Source organism: Carassius auratus, chromosome 19, assembly GCF_003368295.1.
Source record: "Carassius auratus strain Wakin chromosome 19, ASM336829v1, whole genome shotgun sequence".
NCBI classification, from domain to species: domain Eukaryota; kingdom Metazoa; phylum Chordata; class Actinopteri; order Cypriniformes; family Cyprinidae; genus Carassius; species Carassius auratus.
The window spans coordinates 25,866,084-25,883,068 of record NC_039261.1 but is presented as its reverse complement, the minus strand read 5'-3'; the positions used below and the strand labels follow the sequence as shown (position 1 = coordinate 25,883,068).

Here is a 16,985-nt window from a genome sequence, read left to right as displayed (position 1 = left end):
TTATCCGATTCTATACATGCCAAAACAGACATACTGACAGAACAGAAGGAAATATGAATATCAACACTTACATCTACTACTAATTAGGGGTGCTCCGATCACGATCGTCCGATCGTTAATGCGCATCTCGTCAGTAAAGCCGGTTTTCTAATTAGCGATTAATTCCATCAGGTGCGTGATTTCACATAGAGCAGCTGTTACTACACAGAGCCGTTGTTAACTGAGAAGATGGGCCAATAAACGCTGAAAATTAACGTGATTTGCGCATCTTCTCTATTAACAACGGCTCTGTGTAGTAACAGCTGCTCTATGTGAAATCGCGCACCTGATGGAATTAACGGCTGATTAGAAAACCGGCTTTACTGACGAGATACGCATAACGATCGGCCGATCGTGATCGGAGCACCCCTACTACTAATAATAAAGTTGCTTAAGGCATAAACATGCAGTGTATGATCTGCAAATCTAATATACATGAGACATTTAAATTAATGTTGTATATACAAAGCACTGTATATAAGAAAAAGAAACCTCAAGTGCTACTCATGTGCTAAACAGAGAGATGTTGCATAAATGTCGAGAGAAAAGAATGCTTGTTACTTCTTCTGCATTGTGTCTGTCACTCAATGACTCTCTCTCTTCCATCAGTTGCCTTCATCTGTTGTTCAGGACTTGATCTCGACCACTTTAATGAATGGCATAGACTTGTTTCTGGGGCTTGCTGGCGTCAGAGGTTTGCTATAATACAAAATGTTAGACACTTAAAATAATCAAATATCTTGTCCAGAATGTTTTTATGCTTTTGCTAAATCTTTTGGAGCTTGATAGACATGGTGAAAAACAACATGGTTTTAAGAGGTTGTATAAATGAGGGGATATATAATAAGTATATATTATAAGAAAGAAATACCTGTAGACAACTTTGGACCCCGTGTCTGAGTTATATGGATTAGTCACTTGGTTGCCCAAATAATACTCCATCCGGTCATGAAACTCTCGATTCTGCAGGACACATTTGACAGGTTACAGTCACACAGTGAACAGCAGAGAAGAATAAAGCGTCTCTTTGAGATCACTCAGACTCTGACCTCAGCTTCGAGGAAAGCCACCCTCTCTTTGAGGTCGCCGATTACCCGGTCTCTTTGCTCCATTATGGTTCGGGAATTCTGCACCTGTTAACATATTTGGACATATGAATTAATAAATGCAAGCACTTTTTTTGCCCTCAAAATGATTTTAAGGTTTGAAATAAAGTTGAAATAAAATTTGAACAACCTACAGAAAAATTAAACAGCTAGATTTGCATAATGCTTGGCTTGCATTTGTGATTTAAGTGTTCATGGAAGAAGTTATTATGTGTAACATGAGATCTAAAGTGCACCGAGGGTGAGCACCAGGGAAATAATGTCATCTTTTATTTACGACTGAGGTTGAGTTTCATCTCTCAACAAACGTTCTATCTAATGCACAATTATCTATCTTAGTGATGCTTTCTAGAATTTTTCTATAAATCTAAAATGTAAATATTTAAAAAAATAGGTTTTAAAAAATACAATTACATTTTAAAAATGTATTTTTTTTTTTTAAAGTCAAATTAAAAATATTTAATAATATTAATCGTAATTTAAAAAGTACTATCTGTGATGTTTTACAGCAGAATGGTGATATGAGATTTAAATATATATATTTAATAAATGAAGTAGTAAATCAAATTAGTTTTTAAATTATACTATATATAACTTAGTTTTCTCAAATAAAAATTAATTAATTTGAATTTATTTAATCTCACTTAATTTTATTAAATTAATTGAAAAATAACTTCTTTAATTTCACTTTTTCAAATTACATTAAAATATTATATAACTTTATTAATAAATCAAAAAGTATTGTTTCAATTATGATTGATACATTTATACATAGCCTCTCCCCTCCCACCACTTTTCTCATTTTTCATGATCCAATCATGTCCCGCCCTACATTTTTTAATCACTGAATATAAATAAAAATCATCACGTTACATATATAAAATGGTTTGCAAATGTCATTTAGCAATTTGTCTCTGTGATTGGGTGTTTCTCCAAATATCCTGTGCAGTAATTATTACCTGTTCGATCATGTTCCTGACTTTCCTCTGTTGACTTTTGAGCATGTCATCTAAGTTGTGGTTCTTATCCTTCAGAGTTGCCAGCTCCTTTTTCAGTTGTTCAGACCTGCAGTGCAGAAAACCTGTATGTTACACGTGTACACACACACAAATGACACTTGCATGCAACACAGAAACAACTGCATTAGCAACATAGAGGGTGAGTCTACTTCTAACAATCAAGAATGAGTCAAAGTCGAATTCCATGTGAGAGGCGTGACTTTGAAAGATGAGTTTGTATGGCAGCACAATGCAACTTAATAGAGTTGTAATTAGGCCAACTTATTGTGTACTAAATAGCAGGTTGAAAATAATTAAACAAGCCAAGGAAACAATGCATTATGTATGGCTTACTAAATTGCAGGTGGAAAATATTTAACGTAGCCAAGGAAACAGCTAAACATATAAGAACAATGCATTTTTGTAAATTGGGCAAGCAAAAAAGAGGCCTGACCTGTCCTCACTATCGTTTTTCTTCAGTCCTCGCAGTTTCTCAAGTTCAGCCTCATTAGCAGCCAACTTTTCTCGTAGTGTGGCATTTTCCAGCTCCAAACCACGCATGAGCTTCTGCATCTCTTCCACTTTTTTGCCCTGCTCCTCTGCCTTGGTTTCTGCCTTCTGTACGCGAGAGTTATGCTCCTCTAGAAACCGCTGCTGATATTCAAGGTTTTCTGCCTGAGGAAAGTTTCAAAAACTAAGATGCTCAGACACATTATATCACAATTACATTCATTTTCCTGGTATTTTTTAGTGACGTTTCTGACCTGTAATCTCTCTTTCTCCTCCTGGTGTCTCCTCTCCATCTCTTGCAGACGAGAGTACAGATGTTTAGTGACTTCTCTCAAGGCTAAAGTGCTTTCATCATCCTCCTGGCTCTGTACAAACATAAGAAAACATTAAAACTGCTCCAATATTTAATACATTTCTTTTGCATTCCTAAACCTTAAAAAAAAAAAAAAAAATCTACCTTGCTTTTACAGTAAAAAGCAAGATAATGTATTTTTGGACACTCCATGATAATTTTGAACATATTCTCTTTTAATATATTTGTTATATGGTAAATTTGTATATTCTTTCAAGTCTTACTCTAGCTCATAGAGAAAAAAAGTTACTGTTATTTTAAGAAATGAAAAATATACTGTGTTCAAATGGGATGAGCTGTATTTATTCAGTGCATTTCATATGTTCTTTTAGCATATTCTATAATTGGTACATTTAAAAAGAACAGTTTTTAGAATTATTTAAATAACTGTAATAGATTTATAAAAAAATCTTTTCATGATAGATTTTCATATAAATCATATAGTAGTGTTCAAATCTGGATCTGGGACAATGGTCAAATTATTTAATTTACAAAAAAAATTCTGGCATTCTGAAAAGTTGAAATGTTTTTAACTCGATGCGGTGCGGACGCGGCTGGAAAAAACGAGCACGTCGTCGCTACCGTTATGAGCGCGCATACCGCGCTCCTACATTGGAAATAACGAAATTGAGCGCGCAAAAGACGCAATATGTGAACGTCCCCTTAAAAAGAAGCAAAAACTACTTGGTTTAAATGTGTGGAGGTTTATAAAAAAAACTATAAAATATTAAAAGTTTAATAGTAATCTCTTTAACAGAAATCTAAAATAACTATTATTATTTAAGAAGTAAAAATGTACTTTGTGTGCACGGGAGGCGCTGTAGGGGTGTAGTTGAAGGCTTGTTTACTTAGCAGCCACAAGTTTGGCAATTGCTGCTCCCAAGGGCATCATGTCATGGGTGTGACTTTTCACAGGCAGAAGCCAAAGGTTAATATGCATACGCTCCCAGATCTCAGCACACGCAACTTAGCACATTACCATGAAAACAAGAAATAACATCTGTAGTAATGTTTTCTGGCCAAATTATTTACAGATGAACATCAGAGGCTAAACTGTATCTGCTACTTTGTGTCCATTATCGTCTGTACAAGAGAACAGGCCATTTACAAACAGGGACGTTTTTGAGATTGAAATACCCTTAATGGAGGAATACTCACAATACGGCATTCAAACAACTGAAAGCTGATACAGCGAGTGGACTGAATGCTTTCGCTCTCTTTCTACGGGAGTGTCTCTGTTTGTTTGTGTTTGTGAGTAGCGTATACATTCTTGCTATTTAGGTGTGTGTTCATAATGGCGCAATGTATGACAAATAGTTTACCGGATGTTTAGAGTGAGAGCCGTTCACAAGTCCATTGGAGCCATTGGTTTTGCTGACGAGTACGTCAACTTTAAAGCCATTGGAGGGAATCTAGAGGACAAGATGAGACAGCTTAGAGAAATAAGTTGAAGTAGTATGTAAAGCACTCCAAGTTAGTGGGAAAAATACAAGCAACTGAGGAAATAACTGACACTTACTTAAAAAATAATTAATAGTGTGTATAACAGTATATTGATTTAGTGAAATTCATCTGACCAGGTGACAATATAGTACCTTATTATTATTGTTTTGCCTGGCTGCCATTTGCTCTCGCAGAGTCTTCAGACAGTATCTCACCTGACCACAAACACAACACAGATTATAAACTCACACAAATAGCACACATTTTTCACGGTTAATGAGTGGGTGGTAAAAACACTCACCTCTTGCACCTGTGCGACCTCATCAGTCAACATCTTGACACGATTCTGCTTTCTCTTCACAGCTGATCCTCTGCTTTGTGGATTTGGTACTTCACTTACAATACCTGGTAAAACAAATAAAGGGGTCTTAACATTCATTTGTAAACGTCGCTCTGTCTAAAGTCTGCTGAGGTTTTAAAGGACTTAGATGAGTAGTGAGTAATTATTTGTTGTTTTTGAACCAACATCTCAAATGCATCACATACAACAGCATTTGGTGGTAGAAATGACCATGTAAATGAAATGAAGGGAAAAACTTTCTATATGCTTTCACTATTCCTTAATTTCTGCCTGTTCCAGCTGTAGTTTTACCAAACTGTATTTTCTTCATACAACCAAATACACATTACCATTCAATTTCGGGGTTGGAAAGATTTTTTAAAATTATTCTCTTCGGCTAACCAAACTATATTTCCTTGATTAAAATACAGTAAAAATACTAATATTGTGAATATAGTACTTTTTTCACAATATTAGTATTTTTACTGTATTTTAATCAAGGAAATATAGGTTTGGTTAGCCGAAGAGAATAACACACACACACACACACACGTATGTATGTATGTATGTATGTATGTATGTATGTAATTTATGCCTGTGATGCTGATTTAAATAATTCAAATTTGATTCAAGAAAAAAATTCTTATATCTAATATATGTGTGTGTGTGTGTGTGTGTGTGTGTGTGTGTGTGTGTGTGTGTTTGTATATGGTGGAAAAAGTGTATACCTGTAAGATTTTCTTCAAAGTCTCGACAGTCTGATTCTGTAGTTGTGCAGTGAGTCCTGCAATCTTCCTGTTTATGCAGTGACTGCTGCGATATTTCTAAGTGGAAAAAAAAAGAGAAAGGAATGAGGGTGTGAAGAACAGATAATTAGAGAAAAAAAGAGATTAAGAGGGAGACAAGTTTCCAAAAGACACCGGAACAAACCGGCAATTAGACAAAATAAAAGCCCAATTATATGTATGTAATCTCCACAGCAAACAGTCCCATGTAATGAGGACAATGGGAACAATGTACAACTTTATTTCTACGGCAGCCAAAAATCATTCTTTAAGGCTTTGAGATATTGCGAAAATGAAAGATGGAGTGAAGTGAAAGCTCCAAAAAAAAAGAAAAAAAAGAAAAAAAAAAATGAAAGAATTGCGGAACAACATCATATTACATAATTGAGTACTTAATCCAGCAATTTAAAGATGATGCAATCTTTTCCTGCTAAATAGCTTTCAGATTCCCTAGATTAATATGCAGACAAGAATGAGTACGGTATTAGTATAACGATTTCCCAGAAAGAGTGAAAATGCTGTCACTCTACTGAAAACCATTGACTCAACCAATGACACTAGTTTTGGGACAAGACTGCCTGTTTGTCCAGCCAATGGTAGACAGAGGGAGTGTTCGGGGAGCCTTTATGGAAACGGTCGTTATTTTTGAAAAGCTCAATACATATCAAACTGTCTCCTTTTCAAAATGCCAGAACTGATTTATGAGTCATGCCAAAGCATTTACAATGGCAAACAAAGGTTTATTAATGTATTTAATCCGTGGTTTACTGCAAATAAACTTGTTTCTTATGACAATCATGTAACATCTGTTCTGTAGAATCGAGAGGAAGTGATTACACCTAACCGAGTCAACAAGTCCACGCAGGAGAACAAGAGAAAAAAGGGGTTTGATCCTCTGGGATGTGACCACAGACAGCAGAAAGAGATCCTGAATTAAAGTGAGATCACTTGTGCAGACTGCTGATTCACTCCACTTCCAGCTACACCAGATACCAGCGAGGGGTGGAGGCGCGCTGGAGAGCGTCTGTGTAAACAGATGGCAAGCCTTGTATGGTGAAGGTGGAGGTGGAGGTGTAGTGGCTGTGCATGGCTTGTTCATGTTAGTATGAGCTGCCTCTGTGAATTTTATGATCCAAGAGATAAAGAAAACACCTTTTTGGAGATTAGCATGTAAGTGTAATGCTTACACTAGTGTGTCATCAACGTCTGGGTCACTGCGGTGTGTGTGAAATACCAGAAATGTTAAACACACAGCACGAATATAATAATACACTACAGGTCAACTAAATTATTTGCTGACCAGGTTAATATAAGCCACAACTGATACAATGACTAGCTTTTTAATGAAATGCTGTAATGCTGTTGTGGTATATTACTGATTCAAATTCATTTAAAGTGACAGTAAAGTCATTTATAGTGTTACAAATGTTTTCTATTTCAACTAAATGCTGTTTGTTTGAATCAAAATACATGATTAATAAAAAAATCCTGAAACAATAATCACAGTTTCCATAAAATAAATATTTAGCAGGACATTGATAATAATAAGAAAAGTTTCTTGAGCAGCAAATCAGTATGAGAATAATTTCTGGTGGATCATGTGACACTGAAAACTGGAGTTATGATGTTGAAAATTCAGCTTTGCATCACAGCAGTAAAATTACATTTGAATATACATTAAAATAGAAAATGGTTATTTTAATTGGTAATAATATTGGTGTTTAGGCTAATTTTTTTTATTAGATAAATGCAGCCTTGGCAACAACAAATTTTACAGACCAGAAACTTTTGAACATATGTTTATTTCTGATATACATAAAAAAAAATGCTAAATATAATAATAATTCAATATAAATGTGCCAAATTCCCACATCTGTTTCTGCCCTATATTAAAATGTTATAAATAAATTAAATATCAAAAAAATATAATAACTCTTTGTTTGTTTTTGGGCTGGTAAATGAAAGATTAGAGGTTCAGATATTACAACAGGCATTTGCTTTTTTTCTTGGGGGGGGGGGGGTCTTGAAAATTATATTTAAAATGTATTAAATTGCATATTAATTTGCTAAAATTAAATATTTACATTAATGTTTGTTTTTTGTTTTTTTTACACTTATTAAAATTATTATTTCTAAAGGCACTCAAATACAAAAGACAAGCATGGCCTATGCAATTTAACATAACTTACTATAACATAGAGACCACTTATGGCTATAGAATTCTTGCAGTACTTTGCAGGTTTTTATTTATTTATTTTATGAATTGACTTATTTTGACAATGCACCTGCCTCGAATTTCCAGGACTATCATTCCTATGATATGCAAATCGGTCTGTATTCATCTGGTTTGTGCTTCTGTTATTCTTTGTGTGCCCACACATGAAAAGCAGCACACATGTGCAAATGCATAAAAGCCTTAGAAGTTGCACTGAAAAATCATCAGTCCTGGCATGTTTTATCCTAGCAGGCAGAGTAAAGAGGATGTGAGCAAGAACAGCCTTGGGGTGAATCTGCAAACTGACACGCATGGCACATAAAAACTCAAGAGTACAGCAGTTTTGAAAAAGAACACTTCAAACTTGACAGAAAAACATGCAACGCAAAAGTGCATTCTGGGGAGGAAAAGGTAAAGTTTTAATTGAGCACTGCCACTCCCCATGCTCCTCGCAAGCAAGACTTAATGTTCTTTTTTTGAGTGCACACACCCTCTCATTACCTTGAACATCTGTCATGCATCACTTTGCATTTGCCGTCATCATTGATTCTGAATTTGGTTAATAATTTGTATCCTAATGGTTTATTCTTCGTGCCATCAGATCGCTGTCTCAGTCCTTTGATACACAGTTACCCTCAAGGCGAGACATGAGCATGCACTTATAAACAAAACACATTAAATCCTGCCTTTGACGTCAAGCTTTAATAAATAAGGGAGAAATTGCCTTCACATGAAGAAATACCAAGCACCTATTTGCATACATAAGAAGCTTTAGGCATTTGAACAGGAATTGTTGCAATGCTGAATTGACGACCTGTATCTCTACATTCACTAACAACTCAACCATAATACAAAGTAGCTGTTCTAACAGTTCGTAACTTTCAAACAGACTCTTTGTATTGAATCAAACCTGCCGACTTCATTCCACCACAGCCTGTACAGTAGCCTCCACAGCAGTCCGGAGGTGTCCCATTACATAAGACAGGACACGGAGATGAGAAATATGGGAAAAAATTGCTTTGGAAAACCTGATATGCCGAACACATGAGCATGTTCTGACCAGGCTGGGGTATAATAAAGCTTGTTTACTGTAAATGCATGGACACTTCAAGTGATAAAGAACTATAAACAACTTATGTGAACTCAAGGTCAGGTATACATGCATTCAAAATACTTAACAAATATTCAATAATGTATGTTTGTCTGAAACTTATGAATGCTGCAAAAAAATTTAAGAGATCAAATATGAAGCCACTTTATTATTATTTTTATTCCTTTTCATCTGTTCTATGTGTGCTGCTGATTCTGTTTTATGTGTTGCTTCAAGTTCTGATCCTGTGGAATTTGCTAGAAGCGTACATGCACTTTCTGTTCACTTTTGTACAAGCATGTCTGGCACATCAGCTTGCACGAGTTAGCAGTTAACAGAACAGAAACAGATGGATGGTACTAAAATCTGGGAATTTAATAAATAAATAAATAAATATATGTTTTATTATTTAAGGAAAAGGTTAAGTAAAAAAAAAAAAAAGATTCTGCAGTTTCACTCATATTGATTAATTAATTTGTAATTATTATTTTTAATAAGAAAATGCAAAAATTTAAGTCCTTTGCAACCCCCTGTATGAACTGAATTGATGAATCATAAGTGAACAGAAGTAGAAGGAATAATTAAAGATTTAACTTCCAAAATTCATTTAGTAAACATGAACTGACACACACATACACACACATCCATAAACCCTTCAGGTGCACATCCATAAAAATAAAAAAAAATGTAAAAAATCTGCGATATCTGCTCATCTCAGTGAAAAACCCAGCAGCAATCTTCTGTAATTAATACAGTCAGCCCATTAAAATGTGTACTTATGCGTCATCTCATGCTAATGCACAGCCTCTTCTCATGCAATTTTATTAACCAAACTTATGCAAAAACTTGTTCAGCCTTTGTTCAGTCAGAATGCTGATGTAAAACTGTAATGAGAAACTTTTTTATCAATTGGCATGAATCCAAAAACAACAAAAGCTGATCGTTTAAGTGGAAATAAAAATGACAGTGTACATTTGGATCCTTGGAGGTTTCTGTCAACACATGCATGTGGCTAACAAGTAAGGTTTTGTATAGCTTAATCATTTTTATGATTTACATATTTCCAAAGGATCAAAGGCTTTGCATATCAGTATGAAGAAAAGATACAAAAATGCAAATCAAAATTGTCAAGTCATGTTTTTTTTCTACTATTATACTCACAACAAAGCCCCAAAAGCTTGGAACATCATGAGGGTGAGTAAACGATGACAATGTTTATTTGTTTGTTTGAAATCTCTTTTTAAACCTGCAAAAATTCCACATATGTGATATATTTATATAAAGAGATTCTTCTTACTTGTTAATTTGTGTTGACATGAAGGCGACTGCTAGATTTCACACACACACACACACGTATCTCATTCTGAAAGGCCATCTGACACACATCAAAGACGTAAAAAGGTGTTCAAATCCATAAGTGAGGTTACCAGCTACCTCATTTATCCTTTTTATCAAAAGAAATGACCTCATCTTGCCTCCCAGAGCCACTGTACATAGTTTGTGCCAAGACATGAGCTAAACTCAATGAGTCAGCAAAGTACATGAATTAGATAATACTGGTCAGACTGGGTCAAATCAGCCACCCCCGACTGTTTTCATTTAGAAATGATGCATCAGTTTTGGTGCTCTTGACAACAATCTGAAGAATTTGCCAGAAGCAAATCTGCTTGTGAAATTCACATTGTTTTAAATATATTTTGCATACAGGCTTTATGGTCTTTAACCTTTAAGCAAATATTTTATTAGGCTACATAATCATAAATTGCTATAATAATAGTCAAACTCGATGTGTTTGAAACGGTTGCCATTAAGAGTTTATATTTCCACAGAGATATGAAATTACACCAGTGCCAGCTAATGGGCATAGAGAGAGATAAACGAATGAGTCGGCTTATTACATTTTCCATAGAGAGGAGATGAGCAAACATAGATGGTATCTGATAAGATATATAATCATATAAACTATTATTACCAAACCATGTCATGCTGGTCAGTCATAAAGTTTCAGGACTTTAAAAATCACAAAAATATAACCATTGAACATAGCCTAAAGTATACACCAAACACAACAGCAGACTAAGAATATAATTACATGGGAACTTTTGTTTTTTCTGTCCTGGTACAACTAACACTTATTGGTTAGGACGGGACACAGGCCAGCCTCAAACATTTTTGTGACATTCTTAAAGTGTAATGTTGAATGCTAAAACAATAAAAAACTTTAACCCAGGAATAGTTTAACCCAAGAACAAACTATCACGACACACTCTCACGCATGAAAAGTAACAAACATCGGAATTTCCCAACTGAATAACAAAGTAATACATCTTAACATTTAGTTAAAATATTTAAATATGTAGTTTATCATTAATACTACTGCTACTACAGAAATGAATACGAACAAAAGGCGTTCCAGCTTACCTTGCTGAAGACACAAGCAGTCTCTCTGCTCTGTTCTTGCTGCATGTGTTTTTCTGGTGACTCATTTAGTGAGAAGGCTGAGTTTTGCCAGAGAAGGCGAGAAGGCAGGGGTGAGTCTCCCGCGGTCCAGCCCTGATGCCCCGGATGCCCCGGATGCCGTCGCTCGGCAGCGCTCCCTACAGGACTGCTGCAGCACGTACACCACGAAACAACAGATTTTTCTCGAAATAAATTGGTGAGGTAGTATCAGAACAATTAAAAACAGTAATGCACATAATAAAGACGTGGTTACTCTACGTAACTAATTAATTTAGTCATTTTGCTCAATCGTCGTTAACATAAATTAATTTGATGAATGAACTGTAATACTTTCACACTGACATGATAACAGCAGTCATGTGCAGAATAATAAAAAAGCTCATTTTAAACGGTGAAAAGTGAAATAGTGACCTGCATAGGTATAACTGTACATGATACAAATACTGTATACTTCATTAATGCTTTCCATATTGAAATAGTTTTATAGGCCTATTTAACTTTTTACTAGCTGGCACTTTTAAATCTTCAGAACATTTCAAAATCTGAAGGACCTGAGCTCTGTGTTCATTTTTAATTAATGAATTCAATCAATTAAAATAAGCATGCGTCTATAACACAAAAGGATAATGATATTTATTGCTTAACTGACCTAGTTTGCCAAACCCTGCCTAATAACATAAACATGGATTTTACAGAACTTTTCATACGTAAAGGTATTAAGTTATTTGTAGATTAATTTTAATAGATTACACATTTATGAAAAAAATTGCAATCGATTTGAAAAAGGTGTCGTTATCCATTTTTGGGCTGCATTTACAAAGTTTTGACCAGCAGTTTCTACCAGCCTGACACATCTTAACCTTTTTATGCAAATCTTTTTATGAAGCAAATGTTTCCGAGATTCATAAATCTCATGCCTGAACATTGAGAAATTAAAGGGGGGGGGGGGGGGGGGGGCAAATCATCTTTAAGCTTGATTCTGTCTTCATGTTTTGTTGGCATTTGAGCGAACTGCCAGCACAGCATCACAATGATAACACAACTTGACTGCTTTATTTGAAAATCAGTATCATGGCAGATAATTTGCATACTTCATAGCTTTAAAAGAACAGTGTCAGTTACATAACAGCAATGTGCTGAGTGAAGACTCTTGGCCTTAAGACAGCAGTGTGCATTGTGAGAGCCAGATGTTTGCAGAACAAACAAAGACTGTGTGAGAGACTTTCTATGTTTTCAAATGTAGCCTATGTAGATTTCTGTTAAAGTGGTACATTATTAAAATATAATAATCATTTCAAAACGAAATACATTAAATGTTCTTTGTTGGCTTTGTGGGACAGAATTTAAAAAAATATATAAATTAATATTTGTATTCAGCAAGGATGCATTAAACTGATCAAAAGTGACAATAATATATTCTTTTGATGCTATTCTTTCAAATCGTGAAAGCATCCTGGAAAACATGTACCATATTTCCACCAAAATATGAGGAGCAGCACAACTGTTTTCTATATTAATAATAATAAGAAAGTTTCTTGAGCACCAAATCAGCATATCTGAATAATTTCTGAAGGATCATCTGACACTGAGGACTGGAGTAATGATTATGAAAATTCAGTAATCACATGAAAAAAAATATTTTACAATTAATCAAAACACGAAACAACTTGCAAATTAAAATGCAAAAAAAACAAAAAAATAATATCCTTCCTTCAAAAACAAATAAAAAATCTCACCACCTCCAATACCTTTAAATGGTAGTTTATCATCATGGATTTATGTAAAGTCATTCTTGTATGTAATTTTCACTGTTGTTCGTTTTATTCAGTCTTCTCGCATCCATGTTAATACAAATGTGTAATCAAGTCAACTTAACTGAATGGAGTTGTTTGAATTAAATAATGTGTCATGCCAGCTTTATTTTCCATATGATTGTTATTAAGATGTAAACAAGATGTGCATTTGAACACAACATAGATGAGTTGAGCGACTGAATGCCAAAGAATAGCATGCAAAAGACAGTGCTGGTTTATGCCTGCAAAAAAATGGGCCAGAGGACACATGAGGACACCTGCTGCACAAACCAGCAGCTACAACTTCATGCAACTTATATGAAAACACATGATATTGCACTCCATTTTTGAGTGAAACTACATATTCTAAAAGGGGGAAAAAAGGGGTTTTAGTCACACAAGCACACACTAATATTATGAATATATTACCATGTTATACAAAAAAAATGGGCGTAGAAAAAAAAAATCACTGGTAAATGAAGAAACAGCAAGTAAAACATTTAATAAAACATTACATTTTATAAAGAAGACTTAAATACACCAAAAAAAAAAATGTGTAGTATTTTCTTAATTCTAAACTCTAACAATATTTGTATATATATTTTTATAATTGCTTAGTTAAATCAATGCTTAGCATTAAAAAGTGACTATATTGCGTACACAACAGAAGTACTGTATATACAGTATATATACAACAAGTGAGGTTTCCAGTGACCTCAGTTGTCCTCCTTCTAGCAACAAAGTTACATAATCTTAATAATTTACATAAAACATCTATCTTGTCATCACAAGCTCAACAAAATCCGTTCACACATGTAAAACTTGAGCAATCCAGCTCAGTGAATGTGTGAGTGAACCATTTCAGTTGCAAATAGATAAAACAGTGTTGTTTTCAACTAAAAATACATAATGCCTCTCTATCTTACAGTGTTTAATTCCGTTTGGTTTAATTCAGTTGTGGACTGTAAAAACTGGTTTTCTTCATAGAGTATTAACATTAGTTATGATTCTTCACTAATGCTGGCAAAGCTGCGTATTAGTACTTTAAAAGTACATATTACATCTCAGTACCTTTTGAAGGGCTATTGCCCCAGTGACAGTTTGCTGCCTGCTTTATGAAAGGATACCTGTGTATTTAAGCGTGTTTATTTCTAAGAAAGAAAGAAAGAAAGATCCATTTAAGAACATTTTCAGTGGACAACATACCTATTATACACTATTCAAGGGCTTTATGGTTGTTGCAGATGTTCATAGCCAGCAGGTGGCGCTGTTGTCGACACTGTGAGAGACAGTGAGGTGGATGATTCAGGAGGCTTTATTTAACCCAGCTCTCCCTAAATCATCTATGTTCTTAAATATGGACAGTAACCTTTATTCTAATGCATCACCTCTGCAGCTGTCCATAAAGTGAAAAAGCAGACATTTCCATGATAAAGTAAAAAAATTACGTTGTGCAACAATTTTTACTATCAGACAAAAATGACATCAGTGCATTCTGAATATGAATACATGGGTGTTCACAGATATCCTGAAGGCACTCTCTCCCTCAGCTGAGCGCGCTGAGGGAAAGAAATTAATCATGCTGGATGTGCATTTTTGTGGCACTAAGACACTACAGCTTGTTGCCATAAATATCTGTGGCACTTTTCAAGTCTCACAAGAGGACATATGTGCAATATTTTTGTGAACATGTTATTTGAAGGAAAATTAAGTTGAAGCATTCTGCTAAAGAGAGCAATAACATTAACCAGAAAACATGAGAACATTACACAGAAAGTTCAGATTTCCATATGCTTTGTCAAAACTGTACTCAATATGGGTGCATATGTTTATTCATGTGCCTTTATATATTTTTATTGGCATGCTATCACATATTACACATATACTGTCCAGACAATTTTATTAAGGATTTCTATCAGTAAAATGCTAAGATTAAGTATTTTTGCATGAATGATGTGATGGCCTTACTAATGAAAGATAAGTATTTATTATTCTCCAATCTGGATTCTGTACTTTTTATTATTTCTTAAATTAAGATTCTGAATATTGAATAGATCAATATTGTGTATATAAGAATTTCAATAAAAAATTTGAAATTTCTATATTATGCAAGCACTGCCTAATTCTGCATCTTTGTTAAATCATCTTTTTTTCTTTTTTTTTTTTAAAGATGTTTATTTGGAATATACAGAAAATTATGTAGGATGCAAAAGTACTAAGAATATACGAGTATTTCTTTTTTTAACAGATGCTGTGGAAAAGTGTAATTGTCTATTGGGCATTCAAAAGTGCAACTTTAAGCTTCCTTCAGCCGTAAGGCAGCTCAGTAAGATTAAATCAGTTAAACAAATATAGACATTTTTACTTTAACAGTGTGTTCTCACTTGCATCAGCTGAAAACATACTCTATTTTCAGCATCTTTCCATACCTCAAATTCAAAATGTTTCCAGTAACAAGCATAAACCAGTCCAACTAGTGCCCATGACCCCGAACCCCCACTCTAATGACATTAATTGAGCTCATGTAATCAAAACTGAAAGTATTACCTTGGTTAGTGTATATAAATACCATAGTAAGACACAGAGACCATAATTTCATCTTTGACTCTCAAGGAAGATGAATCTCTTTTAAAACACTAAATGAATGAATGAATTGACCTGTGAGTATTACACTATATATTGTTGTAATCTGAGTTATAGCCCATGTTTTTAACAGTTTTATGTATTTAAAAGTGAACATTGTTCTTCTCCTTTCATTTGATAAATATTTCGTTTTCTTTTGAAAACAGAATTCATTAATATTATTACTTATCAGATATGCAAAGCAGTATCTTTGACAGAGTAGTGGCTGATTTAAAACACAAAGCTGCTAATGAGGCTGACAAACAAGAGAAAAGACTTTTCAATAAAATTGAGCAATACTTTGAATGAGAGATTGAACGTGCACTGTTGAAAATTACAAGGAGGACTTATTAAATAGTGCAAGAAGCTTTGAAATGAGACTGATCTAAGGAACAAACTGGAGTATGCTGTATTAATACAGAAGGGAATTGAAAAGGTGGAGCTCATAAAACAAAATCAATGGGATGAAAAACTGCTCAACTTGATCAGTGCCTACAAGACTACAAAACAAATCCTCTCTGATTATCAACTAAATGAGGAATTTAAAAGAAATGAGGGATGACATTGTGGAGCAGTTTTCTCTCACAGCACTACCAAGTTATGATGTGGGGAAGGAAACATACAGACTCTTATTTAGAAACTTGGAAACAAAGGGTGAAGTCATACGTGAGATGCTATCAGATACCAGCAGTCTAGATCAGTGTGGAACTGGACCTTTCTCCGCAACAACTGTAAAAATTAACATATTTAAAAACTCAAGAGTTCACTTTGGACTAAACAGAGGACTAATAAACACAATTTCATACAGCAGTCATGCAAAAGAATAATAAACAAGAGCACTGCATTAAGTTTGACTAATACAAGCGCAAAATCAGACTATAACCCTGACATATATTAACTGTTGCGCTTCATTGACAAGAAAATGGAAGACTGCAAGGACACAGAGATAAACCCTGAAACTGAAGCAGCTCTCAAGATCTGTGGGATTGCAGCAAGAGCTTTCCAGTAATGACCCTTTGAAATCACTTGAAAGGTACAGGGAGCAATGGTTTGCTGACTACTTTATAGACCTCTACTACCAGCGAGACCAGAGTCAGAACAAGGCAGAGATGTGTGCCATGCAATGCTTTTCACCTGCTGTGATGGAATACATCCAGAAACGGCTTGGGCCTGACATTGAGGATGAAATGCTGACAGGTGAAAGGGGCCTTGATTTTAGCACACAATCATTT

General features: G+C 34.6%; 1 protein-coding gene across 1 annotated transcript; it reads right to left on the bottom strand.

Moving 5' to 3' along the window:
• Nucleotides 1–325: 325 nt before the first annotated feature.
• On the bottom strand, nt 326–11,452 carry LOC113119978 (tuftelin-like). The gene is made up of 11 exons (XM_026289761.1): nt 11,300–11,452; nt 5,517–5,612; nt 4,750–4,853; nt 4,601–4,663; nt 4,328–4,417; nt 2,908–3,018; nt 2,598–2,818; nt 2,105–2,210; nt 1,089–1,172; nt 911–1,002; nt 326–738 (listed from the first exon to the last, which is right to left on the bottom strand). The coding sequence occupies exons 3-11, from the start codon at nt 4,780–4,782 to the stop codon at nt 666–668; spliced, it is 873 nt and encodes a 290-aa protein (XP_026145546.1). The 5' UTR covers nt 4,783–4,853; nt 5,517–5,612; nt 11,300–11,452; the 3' UTR covers nt 326–665.
• Between the last annotated feature and the right edge of the window lie 5,533 nt (nt 11,453–16,985).